This window comes from Mus pahari, chromosome 8 (genome assembly GCF_900095145.1).
Source record: "Mus pahari chromosome 8, PAHARI_EIJ_v1.1, whole genome shotgun sequence".
Taxonomy (NCBI): Eukaryota; Metazoa; Chordata; class Mammalia; order Rodentia; family Muridae; genus Mus; species Mus pahari.
The window spans coordinates 8,264,155-8,284,093 of NC_034597.1; the positions used below are offsets into that span (position 1 = coordinate 8,264,155).

At 47.4% G+C, this 19,939-nt stretch overlaps 1 protein-coding gene across 2 annotated transcripts in view; it reads right to left on the reverse strand.

The window, feature by feature from the left end:
* The window catches only part of Rarb (retinoic acid receptor beta), a 334,463-nt gene that overhangs the window by 5,216 nt on the left and 309,308 nt on the right, over positions 1-19,939 (reverse strand). For both annotated transcript variants that reach the window (XM_021202966.2, XM_021202968.1), the window contains 2 exons: positions 9,500-9,660; positions 602-778 (listed from right to left, as the gene is read on the reverse strand). In XM_021202966.2, the coding sequence (XP_021058625.1) occupies positions 602-778; positions 9,500-9,660 (338 nt within the window). The remainder of the gene's footprint in view (positions 1-601; positions 779-9,499; positions 9,661-19,939) is intronic.

The following is a 19,939-nucleotide window of genomic DNA, read 5'->3' on the forward strand; positions in this document are numbered from 1 at the left end:
ATGATGGATCTGACTCAAGGAGAGCCCTCTCAGTACCGTGTGTTTGTAGCCACACAGGCAGTCATCATGCAGCAGACAGGGACAGAGGCAGCAGAGTGCAGGGGCTAGCAGGAAGTCAGGGTCAGAGTTGGGGCGAGGGTGCTTGCACCCTACCATGGAACACAAGCACAGACCTCCATGTGCTCCATACCCTCTGCTTAAGCACATTGTCATCCCACAGAACTTCTGCCTTCTCTCACCCTAAAGGCCTTAGGTCTGCTGAGCTCCAGCAGTCTCCAGTCCTTCCCTAGGGCCTGGCTGGTCTAGAAAAGGCTATACAGATACTAGGTAGCAAGCCATCACTGAAGGCCAGTGAGGAGTCACTCTCATAATCATAATGGAGAGGGATACAAGGGAAGTCCTATCAAATCCCAGAGACCTCTGAATTTTTGTCAATTCAGTGAAATTCCAACACCTGGAAAGGGTTCTGCAGATCTAGAAAGTAACTGAGGAGTGGTCTCCTCAGAAGGTCCTGGAAGCCTCCAACTCCCCCCTCCTTCCTTCCTGCAGCCTTCTCCCTCCTCCTAACCCTCCTCCTCCTAGAGTTCAGAAAAGATCCTACCAAGATATCCAAGCAGGCGGCTTTGAGCAGGGTGATCTGGTCTGCGATGGTCAGACCTGTGAAGCCCGGCAGACGCTTGGCGAACTCCACGATCTTAATAATGCACTTGGTGGCCAGCTCACTGAATTTGTCCCAGAGGCCCAAGTCCAGTCGGACCCGGTGGTCAGCGCTGGAATTCTGAGAGGGTGGGAGAAGAAGAAAGGGGGGAGGAGAGTGAATGACAGCATGATGTCAGGGCATAGGGAGGGGATGCTTCCCATGAGGGGGCTCATATTTGCTTTCTCAGAGTGACCTCGGATTCCTGCTTTCAACTCCACAAGCTGTTTACAGCAGCCTCAAGACAGCCAGGGAATGAATGAGTGCAAGTTTCCCTGTGTGCTTATCCACTCACAATGAAGGAACGATAGACCTACTGTGGTATACCTGCTGCCTCTAGACATGGATCATCACTGCTCACTACCGCCATGTGGGTATCCCAAGGAGAACACACCACTGGGCTTCAGTCTGGCCTACATGAAACTTGAGCCAGATGAACCCTCTGGATCTGCTCATAGGACACACAGGAACATGGTGAGCAGCACTACAACCATGCTGAGCCCCAGATGCTATGCAAAGCCAAGGAGCCACTCAAGACAGTGCACAGGAGCAGCTGCAGAGAGGAAGCCAATGTTCAATTATGTTACGATGCTCAATAATGACTATGTAGTGAGTGGGAAGGTGCCATCAACAAAAGGAGGCAGACACACATCTCTGGCAGTCAATAGCATTGTACTAAAGGGAGGAAGACGGATGCACAGGACCAGAGCATTGTAGAAAAGGTGATGCCGCACTGGTGGAGGATAGGGCAATGCCTTCAGGGCACTGTGGGTGGGGCAGGCTGTCACAGGTGAGGAGGGGGCCTTTCTATAGTGTTGAGAAGAGTCTGCAACATGCCAATTCATACCTTCTTAGAAGATGACACATTGTATCATGAAAATTATACTCCAGAAGCTAAACTCGGATAAAACAAGATATCTACAAGACGTTTATTGGAGGAGGTGGAAACCTTCTCTGAGTTCCATTTCAAACAAATAAAGAAGAGAGACTAAGAAACAGGAGAAAGTGCAAAGCCTGACCAGTAAAGTGTTCAGGAGGCTTGCTTTATTTAATGGTGGTACTGTGGATTGCAAGCCATGCTTAGAAAATACCTTGAGGCACGCAAGGGTAGGATGCTGGCCTCTTGGTATATGCAACAGAATAAGGAGAATATTAACCACTGAGTCAGGGGGGTCTAAGGAACCAGGACATGGCCTACAGTGGCCACAGACACCATTACAGGGACATGATGGAACAGAAGGTGGTTTGCAGTGACCATAGCAACAGTATACTGTTCAGCCTCCATGATGCACTGAAATGTCTCCTAAGAAAAATAGAGGTCAAAAAGTGACACTCAACAGTGTATGATGTCACAACTAAAGGCTTGGGCCTATCAGGTTCCCAGAGCAACAGAAGTATTAGGTATGACATCCATGAGGTGAGTGTACCAGATACCTTCTGTCCAGGTCTAGTCTCTCTGACCATCTCCTCCTTCTGTAATTATCTCTCAGAATTTTTTCCCTCATCTCTGCCATCATCTCCATCATCTCCATGAAACTAGAAGAGCCCAAATCACTTCGGTGATGGGAGGGCACCTGACCCCTGCTCACACTGTCCCCACCAGCTCTCAGCTCCAGCTTTACCTGAAGGACTAGCCTCAGGCCTCTACACTGTGAGTGTCCCTTTCTCGATAGCTGCCTCTCATCCCTGTATCATGTACCCCTTGAGTCTGTGGTCGGTTTAACCTTACGTTATACCTTCCTTGGCCTTCCGTGAGAACTGCCCACCTTCCAGCTCCCCTTCACAGCCTGTGGCTGCTTACAGAGCTTGTCTCTAAATCCTGAGTGGCTTCCCAGTCTACACATAGTCCTTGGCTCCTTGGCTTGTCACTGCTTATCATACAGAGGACACAATGAGCACTGAGTAGAGCTCAGTTAAGCTTAGTGACAGTCTCACAAGCCTTTGCTTGTCTGAGAAGACACAGAACAACTGTCATTGTGTGGAAGAGACACGAAGAGGCTAAACACAAAGAGCTATTTCTCTGGTAAGTAGCCTAGACCTCTTCATGAACTCTAGAACTCCAAGGCAAACTGAAGCACACAAGAAGAGACTAGGTTCCCTAGGCCTGCTGTGTGACCCTCTTTACAAATGCCCCTAGCTCTGCAAAGGCAATTATGCATTGTAAACCAATGGCTTCACTGTCCTATTTCAGTTAAGTTGGTCCACAGAAATTCAAAAAGTTATCTTTGCTTCTCACATCAGCAGGAATCCAGAGGAAGAGTTTGAAGATGGGAGACTAGAGAAGGCTGGCCTCAGAATAGTGGTGGCATTGTGGCTTCCATAGTGTCCCTGTGGAAACAAGCTATCTTCCAGATTAATTTTATGTCTCCCTCAAGGATCTTTGTGGAACACAGTACACTCAGAGGTATGTGTGTGCAAGATCTAGGCATGCGGCCATTCAGGGTATAATTAAATTTAATAGGCAGTTTATCCAGTTCACAGAAATATGCCATGGAAGAGAAGGACAGTCGAGCTTGGTGGGAAATCACATTACAATGGAGTATCCATCTGGAAAAAATGACATTGCTGGATGCAGCCACTGTGAAGGAAATATTCATCAGCTTTGCATGGACTGCTCCATCACGCAAGACTAGGAGTGGGAGGTGGGCTATGGCCCCTTCTATTAAAACAGTGAACAACTCAGTAAGGGCCTGTCAATCCAGCTCATGATTATGCAAACTGAAGGCAAAAGGCAGTTAATAAAAAACACAAAATAACCCCCTGTTTTATTATCCTGACTGCTGGATTCATATGCATGAGGCTTTAAATGACTACTGTATTATCTTCCAGCTGCTGTAGGTGGAGAGTGTGGTCTGCTAGGCCTGGTGATGAAAGTAGCTTCTACAAGCACTGAGTGGGGTGAGGGAGAAGATGCTCAGAGCAGGTGAGGATGTGTGAAGAGGAAGAGGAGGGAAGAGCAGCAGGAAGGATGCAGGCTGAGCCAGGCCTTGCTGTGGATGGCAAGATTGCTGCCTGCTTGGGAAGTCCCCTGGAAGAATGTACATTTCCCAGAATGCTGTGCCCTGAAGTTCCCTAGGCCTTCTTGGGAAAAGCCCAGCCCTGTCAATCCAGTTAAATGATACCTTCTGCCATGGCACAGCCCCTTCTGTTGTTTCTCTGGCTGGCATCACTTTCAGGAAAATACTAACCAACAAAAGCAAGATTTCCATTGTCTAGAAGCCCAATGATGGTCAATTGAAGCTCCTAGGCGAGTGAAGTAAAAAGAAAATTTCCCTTTCTTTGTGGAGTTGTGGAAAGAGCCCAGGGCCATATGCATGCCCAGGAAGTACTCTACACCAAGCAACATCCCAGCCCTGCTCCCCTGAGTCAGGGTCTCAGTGCAGCCCAGTCTAGTAATCATCTTTGCTCTGAATCCCAAGGGCTGGGATTTGGGGCATTAGCTACAGAATTTCTTCAGAAAAACTGAGTTGAAGGTCTGCAGGAATGTCGTGACTCTCTCCTGAACAGCCTCCCTTGTCCAGGAGTCATTTGCATATCCCAAGAGTGCCCTCCATGTCCTCTCAGTGAAGTGGTTCTGTCTTGTGTATTTCAGTTCTCCATCATGCACACACACACATATGTGCCCTGCAGTACATTCCAGAACACTCCCAAGAGCTAGGCACCATTACAGTCCGACGCAGAAAAGGGCAGTGACCTATACCAGGTCCCTGGGTAAGCAGAGGGGACAGTAGTCACCCATCCAGATGAGCTGTGACAGGCACATTTTTCTTGGTGTTTTGTCTCTTACTTCCTGGTGAGAACTCAATTTCCCTTAAACTTTACATTGTGTTTGTGACTTCCTTCCTGGTCGGAAATGCTCATGAGATAGCTACAGGTCCCAGTCATGCTAAGGATGCTGTAAGTGAGGCTAGCCTCCTTCTGGCTGCTAAACATGACTCTAGACACCACACGATGCCATGTCCATTGTCATGAAACAGCTAGGCATGCATGGCAGTGGGAAAACAAGGGCAAGTACCAAGAGAGTCAAATGAGGTGGTGCTCATGGGACGCTCAGGGAGGCAGCAATGCTTTCTAAACCAAGCAAAGGTAAAGACAGCCACCAAAGGCAGAAGGCATGGATGGGGAACCCTAGGATTGTCAGAGGGCCCTCTTGAGTGAATACTTCCACTCCCTTGGCCTGAGAGGCAAAAGTAATGCTACTTCAAGTTTCCCAGGTAGTAAAACTTTTCTGAGGTAACTCCACAAGTTATTGAGTACTGAGAACTGAGTACATCTGGCTGGAAAAAAAAACAGGCAGAATGAGAACATGGCAGGCAGGTATGTACAGTACAGAGGACTATGAGGGAGGAAGTTATGGGCTGGTTCAAGGTGATATAGCTTTGAGGCAACAGAGGGTATCAGAATTCTGGTCTCATGGCACCCCAAGTGTCTTACCCCAACCTGGGTAGTACAGCACCCTTAAGGAGCCAGGTTTTCTCCTTCCTGGCCAAACATATGATTTCTCTAAAAAGCAAGCCATGCCTAGAATTGCTTATAATCTTGCTATTTTAACGCTTGTCTCTCGGAGCCTATTGGTAAGTTCATGACTCTGTCTGTGGCCAACGTTCTGGGCTTTAAAGCTCCTTGAATCTTCATGGTTCAAGTTTCCAAACCTCTCCCAGGTCAGCTTATGTCCCATGAAGCCCCATGATAGGGTGAAGAGCAGCACATGGCAAAGTGGTCTGTGCTCCTAGGAAACTAGAATCATAGTTGCCAACTTTTCTGGAAGTCAAGCGTGTGACTCTAAATGATGTCGAGCTACTCACGGGATCCAGGCAGGGGACAGCCCTCCACTCTACATACCCTTTCTGCCAGAAACTGCATAAGACTTGCTGAGACCCCTTTCTCACAGAACCAACCATCTGGCTACACATGAAGACTGTACCACCAAAAGCATCGTAATAGAGATGAGGAACCCAGGCTTAAGGGATTGAAGTACCACCTAAGCAGCATCAGCAATAGCAGAGGGCCTGGTAATGGTCTTCCTGCCCAGGTCTGGGGTCGATCGTAGTAGGTGTGTATCTGTGTCCTGTCTCATCCATTCTGGCTTCTTCCCAGGATCTGCTAATGTGTCCCTAATTGACTATAATTTAAGGAATAAAAGCTACAGTGAAAGATTGGCAGAAGTGGTTGTCGGCTGTCTGATTCTTCCCTGTCCACTTATGCCACAGGCATCTGACACATGTGCTACCCCGGGAGAGGGGCAGGATGTTTCTTGCCTTTGAAGCACTGTATCCCTATAAAAAAGCTTTTAACAAATGCTGAATTCAGATCTGGGAGCTTGAAGTGGATGTGCTGTGGCTGCTGTTGCTTATGTGTATTCCAGAAAGGATTTGAAGTTCCTTACACTGAAAACAAAGCCAGGTCTAGGCAGAGATGGTAAAAATAAAGGAACTCCAGTCTGCTGGAGGCTGCTCGGAGCGCTGAAGGACAGGGGTACACTATCCTGAAGATTGTCCTGCAGAGTCTGACCTCTGATGAACGTATTGTGTCTCTCCCACTCCATTCGAAAGGTCCCCAACCAGAGCGCTTGGGGTGATGGTTGCCAGGAGTCGGATGGACTGGATTATGGTATCTGAGTACTTGGTCTCAGGCAGATGGTATTGCTGGAGAGTATGGAACCATTCAGATATGTGGTCTAGCTAGAGCAGGACCAGGGCCACTAGAGGTTAAACTTTGCAGGTCATATCCCGCCACTGTTTCCTGCCATAATGTCTGCTTTGTGGTCACTTTAACTATACTCTCCTGCCCCATGAGTGTACCCATGTACTCTTTCCACCTGCCCTGCCATGAGTACCCCACACTTCTGTACGATGGCAGGTCCTCAGCCAAAAGAAGCATTTCCTCCCGCGAGTTGCTTCTGACAGGCATTTTGTCACTGCAACATAGAAATAACGCAGCAGATTGGTCCCACAGCAGCGTACATGGAAAGTGGTCGAGGAAGCAGCATGGACACCCCTCAGCCTTAACTTTAAAACTAAGATTTGGTTGTGGTCGCTTATCTGGAAGGATATCCCAAGATTCCAGAAAGGGGACTGGAGAGAGTCATAAATGTCCACCACTGAGGTAGCTGAGGCTAGACCTTGCTGAAGAAGGCTGGTAGAAAAGACTCATCATTCTGCTGAGGTGGCAAGAAGGCCGGGATGTCTCTCCACTGCAGCTGCTTATCTGAGGTTGGGCGCTACTTCTAGAGAGCTGTGCCTTATATAGGAGTGATCTTACTGAAGCTAAGGCCACAACTGGATGTGGGCCACCAGAGGAGGCAAACACCACCCATTGCAACCAGACCGTTTCATCTAATTATCTTGTGAGTCCAAAAGGATACAAAATGCCTTTTCTGGCATTAGGGGTTTGGTTTGTTCCTGGGAAGCAAAGTAGAGCTGTCTAGAGCTAGTGCCTAGCCTACTGCATAGGGTACAGTTTAAGTCCCGTGTCGAATACTGGACCACAAAACACATGAAAAGGTACTTACTCCTTTTATAGCTTAGCTTGGCCAGGGTCACTAAAGGTTAAACTTTGCAGGTCATATGCAGCCACTGTTTCCTGCCATAATGTCTGCTTTGTGGTCACTTTAACCATACTCTCCTATTAGTCAACAGTCCCAACTCATGGGTCCTCAGAAGGAGAAAGGGATGGGCCTCCTATTTATGGCTCCTGTACGTGGTGACTACTTGGAAAACACCAGCTGCAAAGATGATAACCACAACAAGAACTTCCAATTTGCTATCAAATGTTCTCCATCATTTACACATGGGGAGACAGGAGCCTCTTCTGTCTTTGTAGGTTCTGGAGGTTTCCCCATTTCTGACTTCTCATTCTTATCTGGGATTGTCTGCCATCCCACAGGATGCTTTTTCTCAGCCTTGCCCTCAGCCCCAGCCGGATCCAGTGTCTCCACCCATTAGTTTAAGGCTCACATTGACACCTATATGGTGCCTATAACATTATTCCTGATAACCATATCCAAAAGGAAGGAGGACCCTTCTCAATGGCACTAGTCAAAAGTCACCCACAGTGTCTGCAAAGTCTCAGTCAGTTCCCATCCAGGGGATGGTTATGGGCTTGCTGGTGTTTCTGTCATGCCCTGTCAGTATAAGAGGTCTTATTCCAGAATTATTCTAGGAATAGATCTCATTTCAACCTCCTAGCCATGGCAGCAGCCCATGGACAGGTGACATAGAAGTCACTTGCTCACACCACCTAGCTGAGGTGAGCTGAGGGAGCTGGGACTCTTGGCTTGTGCTCTCATATGCCTGTGCATTCCTGTCTTTGTGCCCTTCTCATATGAATGTGACAATTCTCTGGAAGCATCCAGCCTTGTCCTATTTGGGGCTAAAACAGTGAGCCCCAACACAGTGGGGACTGGGCTTGTCCCAGCAGGCAGGCCTGCATTTCTGCTTCTCCTGAAAAGGCAGAAAAGGCCCCCAAAGGTCATTCTTGACCGTGGCTTTCAGCACGGACTGCAGAGAGCTGCTTCAGCATCCCAGAAGCACGTGCAGCCTTCCGGTCATCCGCAGGGAGCTGGAGTCTGTGTCTTCTCAGGATCACCAAGTACCTCTGCTGCCATGAGCTCTGGAAGTCCCCATCACACTTAGCTTCCACATACGCAAAATCCTCTGCTCCGTCAGAAGACACATCGGCTTGTACCTCGGCAGCTTCAACTCCCACAGGAGCCTCAGGTTCCCTGGGCATCTGCCCAGCATGGCTCAGGACCACGTTGCCCAGAGCCCTCTTGGCCTGCCCTAGCCACCTCTGACATTTACAGAGGGACTAACATCCATGTACAGGGCACCATGTACTCCTATAGTGTGGCTTCAAAGTCCCTCTTTCCACTCTCCCTGCTCCTTCCTGGCATCATCATTGAATTTTTTTATTCTGAGGATTTTCATGCTATTATTTTCCCATCATACCTATTATCAAACCAGAAATGGAACACCCTCATTTTAAGCACATTTTTCTAGTTAGTAATGTAGGCAACAAATGAATCAGTGAAAGAGATCATGGTCTTGAATGTCCATTAATTCATTTCTCAAGTATCTACTGAGTGTTCAGTGTGTGCAACAAACTAAGAGTGTATGTTACTGAATACAATACATGCTAACCTTGAAAAATTCAAGGTCACATGAAATCACCTGGTGCATCCTCCAACCAAAGATGCCCACAAACTCTTCTCTCTCTCTCTCTCTCTCTCTCTCTCTCTCTCTCTCTCTCTCTCTCTCTCTCTCTCTCACTCTCTCCCTCTTCCTTGATTTACAACCATAGTAAAAGCAACTTCTCACTAAAGAGTGGAGCACATGGAGCTACCAGATCACCCCCGTCCTGTACCCTTCCAGATTTCCTTCAGATTATTCACATTCCTCCTATAAGCCAGACCATGACCCAAAGGATGGACAACCTCACAGTCCTTCCTGGGATCTGTAGCTGGATTGATATTTAAAAGATGAACCCCAGATCCCCTCCAGGTTAGATATCTGCCATAACCTACATAATAAATTTCTGGCTTGAGCAGACCAAAATCCCCAAGAGGAGATACCATCGTAAATGACTTGTGCTGCTACTGCCCAGCATGCATGCCACCATACAGATGAACAACTACTGTAGTTTCCTGTCCCAGTGATAAATATGGGGAAAGGGGAAGCAGGTGTCCTGACTGGCTGACAGGACAGTGAGCATATCTGCCAGGCACAAGAAACTGTATGGGAAATATGTGTGTGTACAAGGGCCAGTGCCCACAGCCCTGGCATCTTGGGCAGTGGCTCTTACCGTGGTGTATTTACCCAGCTGGCAGAGTGAGGGGAAGGTTTCCTGGTGGGCTTTCCGGATCTTCTCAGTGAGGTCGTCCAGCTCCGCTGTCATCTCATAGCTCTCTGTGCATTCCTGCTTTGAAGGCTCCTTCTTTTTCTTGTTCCTGTCATTCCTGACAGCTGGAAAAGAGAGATGAGAGGATAAAGAGGGTCAGGCTATGCATCTGTGCAAGAAGTCCCCATTCCCAGCTCTGACTCTTGGAATAAGAGCAGCAAGAACAGAGGGAACAGTTCACAGCTAGGAAAGGAACTTGACGGCCTCTAGTGGAACCATGCCTGCCTTTCCTAGTGTGCAGTGTGCATACACTTCAGTCTGTGTAAGCTTGATCCGAACATCGTTCCCATGCAAGGTGCATGCCTTGAGTGGGAAGGGTCATAAGGGTTGTCCTGAGTGACTGTACTACATGGACCCTGTCCTGGCTAGGTTTTTGTTTGTTTTGTTTTTTGTCACCTTGCCACAAACTAATTTGTAAAGAGGAAATTCAATGGGGAAATGCCTCCATAAGATTGCCTGTAGACAAGCTAGTAGGGCATATCTTGATTAATGACTGATGGATGAGTGGGGCCCAGTTCGCCCCTGGCAGGTAGTGTTGTACATTATAACAAAGCATGCTGAGCAAGCTACAAGAGCAGGCCAGTAAGTAGCATTCCTCTATGGCCTTCACTTCCATTTCTGTTTCCAGGATCCTGCCTTGATTAAGTTCCTTACATGACTTCTGTCACTGATGTACTATTACCTGGAAGATGAAATAACTGAACCCACAAGTTGCTATTCGTTATGGTATTAACCACAACAAAGACAACCTGACAAGAACAGGTCCCTCGAAAGGTTGTTTCATAGCAAGTATAGCCTCTCTGAACAGTCTTCTTTATTTACTTATTTACTTTTCTGGCTGCTACCTGGAAAGATTCTGCTTGAGGGTGATAAGACAAATGTTTATGACCCTTGATGTGTTATTCTTAGATTTCTTGTGTTAACCATACAATATCCCATTAACAGTCTGAAACCCTCAGCCAGGACAACTGTTCACTCATGCACGTCTACATTCACAGACACCAGTTCCAGGTCACTTTATGGGCCACCTGGCTCTGCACATCCTAGCCCAACAAGACATTGGCACACAGTATTCAGGACTCAGAGCTATAGGACAGCCTCCTCTAAGGGCCGGATCTCTCTCTGGCTGTGAGTGAGTGCATGCCAAGCTCTTGGCTAGGGACACTTGAAGGAACCTGAAACCCAAGGAGGTAGATAAGTGATACCAGATCACACAGACCCTCCAGGGTGTCAGGACCGAGGCTGCCCGGATGTGTGTGATGCCAGCATGACCTGGGCATGTGTGATGCAAGATGACCCAGGGCATAAGCTGATCTGCCTAAGAGGATTTGGCTTGGATGCTTCCCCAAGGGCACAGAGGGCAACAGGACACGCGCTGGCCATACTAGGAAAGTCCTCAGGCCCTGTGTGGGCAGGAGATGAGGGCAGAGACAGAGAGACGTAAAAGGGGAGGCAGAGTGAGGAGAGAGAATTGGAGAAAGTGAGGGCAGCCAATGGCAGAGGGGAAGTCAGCACCTGTGTAAGCAGTGCATTGGGGCCTCTGCTGGGAAGAGGGGCATGGTGTAATGTCTTGATACCTGACCCTAAAGGTTTGACCACAAAACTCATGTAATCCTCCTTCAAGGAGGTAGGACTGCCAAGTTCTCCCTTTACTGGATCCACTTACTACCAAGGAAGTGGACACATGGGAGAACACAGGCAGGCAACTTCCTTCTCAGGCCCTGGAACAAAGCTATTCTAGACAGCAGAGAAGTAGAGGGCCAAGCAGGGGCTTTGTGCTGGTCCCTTGTAGCTCTGTGACCAGACATACCTTCCTTGGAGATAGGAGGAGTGGGTGAAAGGCCTCATGTTGGAAAGTGTGCATGTTCATGTGTAACATTGCAGAAGCAGTATGCAATAAGGTGGGCAGCACAGTGGCAAATTATGGTTTCTAGGCTCTCCCATGGGGTGGTGCTCTGCCAGGGAGAGGATAGTGTATCCCAAAGGCTTGTGCATAGCTATCTTGGGCTCTTGTACTAGACATTAGGCCCCTCCTTTGACCTCTGCTTTGCCAACAGAGGTAAAACCTAAGCAACAAGTCTTTTCCAAACAGCTCTGAGGAAGGTCTGTTGTTCCTCTGAGTTACCATATGGCCCAGGACCTCCTGCTCTGTCACACACTTCAGAGCTAACCTAACAGCAACACGTATGAAAAATGCAGGCGTGGCTCTCATCACTCCTAGCACCACCTGCCCCAGTGAGGAACAGTCCACAAGCTCATCTGTGGGGGCACATAAACCAAAAGGCTCACCAAATGATGGACTATTGTGTGCTATCAAAAGAAGGACATACTGATGCAACCTATACTGTGGATGAACTCTGAAACTGTGCTGAGGGAAGAAGTCAGTTGCAGAAGGCCTTGTAACATACCTTTCCATTTGTATGCAATATCCATAGTCAGACAGTGTGGCTGCGAAGGGTTTGGGTTAGGGGAAGGAGGCTGGAAGTATTTCTCCTTGAAGAACAGAAGGTGTCTGGATTTCATAGTGGTGCAGGAGCAATACCGCCACGAACATAGCACATTTCACATGACTAGTGCCACACTACATGCCTTTTGGAGAGTCTCTCAGGACAGTTCTGAGGCCACAAGTCTCTAAACACCCCTGACCAGAGGCAGAGGACAAATTTCACCTTTGACCCTCAAACACACAGCAGATTAGTTCCAATGACGGGCAACCAGTGCTGTAAGTTCAGGAATCGTAGGTCATAAAACCCCACAGGAGCTGGGGCAGGAGCCCCTTCTGTCTCTAGGGCTCAGAACCCCCCTCTCTGCAAGCAGTAGAGGAAGATTTCAGTGGAATGTACAGAAAATCAGAGGAAGGGAGTGACTTCAAAAGAATCAAGCAGGCTTGGAGCCTTCTCTCTAGGAGTTTTTCTCAGAAGGAGATGTGCTGTGTTCCCAAAGTCTCTACCTCTGAATGGAGCTGTTCCAGATCCTAGAGAAATGAAACCTCCTATGGTAGTGGTGCTGTGCGTTATGTATATTATATGTGTGGGTAGTGGTGCTGTGCGTTATATGTGTATGATATGTGTGGTAGTGGTGCTGTGCGTTATGTGTATTATATGTGTGGGTAGTGGTACTGTGCATTATATGTGTATTATAACCTGAACCTTGGATTGCTTGTCGTAACATGACAGTATCCTCCACTCCTCACAGCAACCTAAATGGATGGGGTAGATGGAGATCCTGTGGAGGCCTTGCATCTTGCAGGTAACTTGGCTGGTTCTGAATATTATATAGGCTGTACTGCGTGTCACCTGTCACACGAAAAGATAATGAAGCCCTGTGAAGGATGCCATGGAGAGCTTGGCATGCTCGATGCTGTGTGAAGGTCCTCACTGTGTCTGCAGGCAGGCGAATGAGAACAATGGTCACAGAGTCCAAGATCCTTCTGCCTGTGGTCTCAGACGTATCTCTCCCCCAAAGCCCCTGGCTGTTGCTTGCAGCCACCTATCCACTATGGCCCTGGGGTTTGACGAGCTGCTTTCTCCTTCTGGAGAAGACAGTGGGCATACATGGTCAGTTTGCATCAGAGCCTGATCCATGCCCCACTGCTCTGAGGAACATAGGAAAGGAAAAGCTTTATTCTACTTCCTCCGTATTCCCAAAGTTTGACACAGCCCCACCCACAGTGGGCTTTCAGGGACTGTCCTGTGAGTGGCATGGAGATTGGATGACTTAATATGGGGTTCCATTCGTTTGGGGGGCATATATGTGGCCAGGCAGAGCTCATCTGAGTTGTTCCTTCCCAAAATTAACAACCTTGCTGTCACCTAGTGGTCTGCAGAGGAATCACTGCCGCCCCTTCGGCAGTGGCCAGGAGGGTGATGGAAGGGTGGCAGTGTGATTTATGCAACTGTGATAGGACCTGGCCCAATGTTTGCAAAGTGCTTCTTGGAGTAAAGGTGCTTCATAAATATCAGGCACTCTACCCGTGAGGGGCAAAGTGCTACAAATCAGATTTGGTGGCATGAAAGTAACATATTTATGATCCACTATCATATTGCAAATGAAATGAATGTAATAAAAGTGCCACTTATACAAATACCTCTGATGTACAGATCCCGACCTATGAATATGAAAACAGACACCCAAGCACTTTTATTTGAATGTCTAATCATGGAAATAAATGAAGCCATGTTCATTTTAATGTGTGCACTTGTGCATGGATCTGGAATATTGATTTTCATGCACACGATAAAAATTTAATGCAGGAAACACAAGAAAGCTGTGAGCTCCACATGGACCCAGGAAGGAGACAGCAGCGCTTTCCTGAAATTTCCTTTCCATCAACAAGAAAACGCAAAAAGACTTTTTTTCATATTTAGTTTAGCAAAGGGAGCATAATGGTCTATTTATTCTTGCTTGAAAATTAAAGTCTGAAGCTCACACATCTTCAGCTCCCTGCTAACTGCAAGAATAATGGGTCACAGTTGGTGAGTGAAGCTATCCTGTAACTACTGTACTGAGATGCTCAAGAGAGGAACATGAAAGTGCGCTTTAATCTGACTTTAAAGACTGTTTTCTGGACTAATTATGTAAATGAACTGCCACGGACCTGACGGCAGGTGGATAGATCACTAATTGTTGAGAGACTACTTTTCCCATAACTTAAGGATTGAGTGGCTGGTACTCAAGCACTTTAACACAGATAGTCCCAGTGTGAAGTTGAGCTGAGCTGTGCTGTGTTGTGTGCTGTGTGCTGTGTGCTGTGTGCTGTGCTGTGCTGTGTGCTGTGCTGTGCTGTGTGCTGTGTGCTGTGTGCTGTGTGCTGTGCTGTGCTGGGCTGTGCTGGGCTGAGCTGGGCTGTGTACTGTGTGCTGTGTGCTGTGTGCTGTGTGCTGTGTGCTGTGTGCTGTGCTGTGCTGTGCTGTGCTGTGCTGTGCTGGGCTGTGCTGGGCTGAGCTGGGCTGTGCTGTGCTGGGCTGGGCTGGGCTGAGCTGGGCTGAGCTGGACTGAGCTTGGCTGTGCTAGACTGGGCTGAGCTGGGTTGACTTGTTATGAGCTGGACTGAGCTCAAGTGATCTGAGCTGAACTGGGCTGCAAGGTTTCTTCTACTGCAGTGGAGGCTGCCTTTTGCCTAATCACTAGTTGAAATTCTCACATACACTAGTTGGAATTCAGACACGCAGAAAGGTGAGTGGTGCCAGGGTGGATGCTTAGCTTTCTCTCTGTTCAGTATGTAGGTACTGTTGAGCCAGCCTGAGGCCAGAGCACCACAAGTGTACATGGAATGGAATAATCCTTTCATGCCTTGGAACCTTGATTTCAGCAACTCAAGCTTCCAGCTGCGCTCGTAGAAGGACTTGCAGAGGTGACTCCATACCTTGTCAAGTTTGAGGTAGCAGTGGGTGTCCACTGTTCCAGGGAGCAGGCAGGAGGAACTGTCAAAACTCTAGATAATTAGACAGTCAACTGCAGAGCAAACAGTCTGGAAGTATCATTTCAAACGTTTAACTAGGACCTGCTAGCATGGGCCAGCTTCCCAAAGCTAGAGTGAGCACAGAAGAGCCCCAAGTACCAGAACATCCAGAGGCCAAATGGTTCTCAAACTCTTTTGTAGTCATGAGACCATCAAGGCAGTTCCAATATGCTCTTGCCCTTGCCTAGCCTTGACTTTTAGGCTCCAAGACCTTATCTTAGCACATGAACTTTGTTCCATCCCACTTCTATCCTCCGTCCCAGTAGATGTAGGCAATCCTGTTGGGGCTGCAGGTGGCTTCTGCTTTTTTGTTTGTTTGTTTGTGTTGTTGTTGTTATCATGCTTACAAGGTAACGGTGTAGGGTGTTGAGGTGACACATGAACACCAGAATCACTTTCAGTTTAAATCGAGAGAAGAGGGCAGAGAAGGTGGTTTATCTTCCCAGTCACTGCAGAAGCTCAAGCAGGAGAGTCGAAAGCTTAAGGCTAGCCTGGGCAATATAGTGGGGCCTTGTCTCAGCAAGAGCGAAAATTCAAAAAGAAGCCTGCTGCTGTAGCATTGTGGGAAAGTGCTTCCTGCATTCCAGGCACTGGGATTAATCCTCAGGACTGTAAAGTAAACAAACCCAAACCAGTTAACCAACAACTCCCCTACCCACTCCTCCCTGGCTCAGAGGACCAAGACAACATTCTACTGTGCTGTGCTGTGCTGTGTAAGGGCACTGGACACGTGTGATGGGGTGATTGTGGGGATACTTTCCACAATCTTTCCTTCTCACTTGGTGGTCCTTTGCTCTGTCCTCTGGCAGCAAGGGGCTACTTCAGTGACGGTTTTGCATCTCTGACCTTGTGCTTGTAATGGTTGTCTTTTGTAGAAGGGAGCCAAGCCATGGCCATAACACATGGCAAAGGACGTGGAAGACACTGATCATGTCTGTGGTCTAGCCATCTAACTCCAAACAAAGGCTCACTCAATATTCAGCTTGCTTTCTATATTGTTTATGCATTCAGTTATTAGTCACTCATTTTTGGGACAGGGTCTTCTTATGGAGCTCTAGCTGGCCTGGAACTTGCTATGTAAGCCAGGCTGGTATCCAGTTCACAGAGATCTACCTGTCTCTGCCTTCAAAGTGTTAGGATTAAAGGAGTGCACTTCCATACCCAGTCCTTTGCCTTTATTTAAACAGACTCCAACGTGAGGCTCAGAGTTCCATGCCCACCTCACAGCACACACTCACAGCACACACTCACAGCACACACTCACAGCACACACTCACAGCACACACTCACAGCACAAGCTTCTTGAAGTTCACAGCTGCTCTTGATGCCCTGACTGTCTCTTGCATGTTTGAAACACTCACTGGTGAGTCTACCAATGGTCACCCTAGCATGAGGAGTGAGCTTCCTAGACTAGTCAGCCGTGTAAATTGTCTAGAGGAGTCATGTGAACACCTTTTGTGTTTCTTTGTGGAGCAGGCATGGGCTGCCTTGCAACAGTCTCTGAGGGAGGGACGGGGGGAAGGAAAAGATTCTGGTAGATGGTTTCAGATAAATACATTCCTTGTTCTATGCAATTACTCTAGTCTTTGTAGGAAACAATGCTCTTTCAAATATCAAACACTATCATGATGAACTGCAATGGCAAAGCTTCCATTTCCCAGTGCCCTCCAACCCAGTCCACATTCAGCAAGTGGACTAAAACCTCCCTTGGCCTTCTCACTGTACTTTCCCTCTTAGGGTATTTTTGAAACTCAAAGAGAAGCGAGGTCTTCGCTGCTGGGAATGTTCTTAGTTTCAGAAATTCTGAAAGATAGCGAAGAGGCAAGCTGTGGTGGTTTAAAAGATAACCCCCACAGGCTCAGCGTGCGAACCTTTGGTCTGCAAATGCTCTGGGAAGCTTTAGGAGGTGCAGCTTTGCTGACGGAGGATATAACTTGCATTGGCCTTTGAGAGTAAACAGACCTTGCCTCTCAGCAATGTGTGTTGCCTGCTTGATATTCTGGGATGAGCTCTCAGCTTTGGCCACAGTTGCCATGCCTGTTGATTGCTGCCATGACTTGTTGCCATTTTGGGCTCATCCCTCTGCAACTATATTTCCAAACTAAACTCTTTGTTCTATAAGTTTCCTTGATAATGATGTTTTATTGCAGTCATGAAAAAGTAACTAATACATAAGCTAATCATTCCAGCCATGATTATCCTAGACCAAACTGGAGCCAGAATCATTGGGACTGGGGATGGAACACAGCCAGCAGTGTTGGGGCACAGCAGCCACTGGCCATGTACCCAGGTAGCCTGGTAAAGCTCACTCAATACACTGTCTCACTTTTGGTCACAAATGTTTACTGCTCCAAGCCTTGAATGATGGAGAATTTGTTACACAACCACAGCTCACTGATACACAACAGTAGCACACACCGTATAGGATATTTGAACAAATGATTGTTTATGTTCCTGGTCCTGCTCTCTTACTTCAAAACCCATAGACATCATAGAGCTCTTTATGTAGATATCAAACAAATGGAAGTAATGTTGAGTTAAATTCTAAAGGTCTGTGTTTTAGCTGGTCATTTGCTAGCTGAGAAAAGTCAGCCCTTAATATCCCTGATCCTGAGTTTGTACAACTGAATAAGAAAAATGGTGACCACTGCCCATCAAACACAGTCTTTTCCTACTCCTTAGACTAAAAATGCCAATTCATGTATTTAACAAAGAGTCCAGGAGATGCTGAAGACTTTGAGTCAAACGAAACTCAGAGATTGAGTGACAGGTGATGTCATCAGGGTAGCAGTGGAAGAAGGTGGAAATAAACAGCATCAAGGAGGAAAAAGAAAGGGAAAGGAGGAGAATGGAGGAGAGGAAAATGGGGATGCAGGGAGCTGGAAGGCAGAGGAAGCCAAGCCGAGCATCACATGAACAGAGCATACAGAGAAAGCATGTTAAGGCAAACTGACAACTCTGTGCTGCCCACTGGGGCTCATCTTGGAGAAGGAATGCTGTGTCTAACTTTGGCTTTAAAAGTGGCCACTTTTTAAGCAGCATGACCTTGGGAACATGCTGCTCAGACATTGCTTGACATACCAGTGCCCATATCAATAAGTCACCTGAGGGATAGGAAAATGGCCACTGGATTTCTGGACGTTTGCTAACATTTGAAACATTAATGTCCCACCTAGAATGTTAATGTGGAGGAGCTCTTGCATAAATTTTAGAAACCTGAGCCATTAGAAGGATGGTCTACATGTGGATGTGTGGGTGTTTGTATTGTGTATTTCATTTAAATAATAAAAGATTCCCATATACCTTCAGTGGATACACACACATACTCACTCAAATAAAAACTAAGAATAGAAAAAAGCTATATGGAAATCTGTTACTTTCTAAGCTCATTTTAGAAATGAAAAAGAAAATATTTAAAAAATCTCATGAAAAAATAAGATAGATTTGAAAACAAGGCTTTCTGCAATAAGCCTGTTGAAGCTGCCTTTACAGGAGGAAAAAGACTATACAATCTCCCAAATAACATCAAAAAGTCTTTCGTAGAGGCCCATGGTGCTCCTTCCAAGAGATCTTGGCAGGTCCTTGCTTACAGAGGTAACTGGAGCAAGTCGTAGGGTAGAGCAATTATATCAGGCTGGATGTAGGACCACAGCTCAGGGTTCCCCGCTTCCCTCCCCCCACCCCTGCCAGTCTTGCCAAGGAGACTTTGATTTAAGTTCACTAGGTTGTTCCTGGCAGCCAGGGCACCAGAAGAATCCATCTGTTCAAGGTGAAGAGGCATCTGGGCTTGAAGCAGTAGTTGGAAGCTGTGATGGAAACATGGAACTTCTGAATCAGGGAGAGATCATAGGGCAGAGCCAGAGTACAGTACACCAGGCATGGCTGTGCCAGGCATGGCAGTGACAGTTCTCACCTTGGTCAGGGACAAGATTAAGTGTGTGGAAGTCCAGGTGTCTATGTTGTCCCATGGAGTCATCCAGTGTGCTACTAGATAGCCTGACATAAGCCCAGAAAGTGACTGGTGATGGCTAGAGCATGGGGGACAGGCACTTCTTATTAGAACAGTACAACAGTAAGTGCCAGCCAATCCTCTGCCCTCAATGCTTCTCTCCCCATGCACCCATTACGGTCACCTCAGGTCTCCTTCTTAGGATCGACACACTTATTTCTTCCAAGACTGGTGTGTCACCTAGACTTCTGGCCTGGAGTCACAGCAGTAAGTGCAGTTTGTCCCAACAGCACTATAATGCCCATCTCACCACTACCTTCATCCCTTCAGGGCTGAGGGATGCTCAGTTCCCTGCTAAGCGTTTACTACACATACATTGTCATTTAATTGTCCAGCGACTCCATATGATAGGAGGAGGCATTTAACTCCTGTATTAATCAGGTTTCTCTAGAGCCACAGAACTTATTCTCTATACATTAAGGGAAATTATTGTAATGACTTACAGTCTATAGTCCAACTAACCCAACCACGGACAGCTGCGAATGGGAAGTTCAAGAATCTAGTAGCTGCATAAGCTGGAATCCTGAAACAGATGTGCTGGTTAGTAAGCGCAAGCAGGTGGAGAAGAACAAGCCTTCCTTCTTCCATTGTCCTTATGTAGGCCTCCAGCAGCCCAGATTAAAGGTGTGTACTACTAGTCAAGTTGACAACCAGGAATAGCTGCTACACTGGCCATGGCAGATCTTGTGGGGAAACTCAGAGGAGGAGAGAAAGAGGGAACAATGGACAGGTGGCTGTGCTAAGATAGTGAAGGCAGGGAAGAACTCTCATGTTGCATATCAGACAGACACAGGCACATCCGTGTTCACTGCTGCAGAATTCACAATAGCCACAAAAGGGGCCAGCCCTCAAGTTTAAAAGCAGCACTTACTGA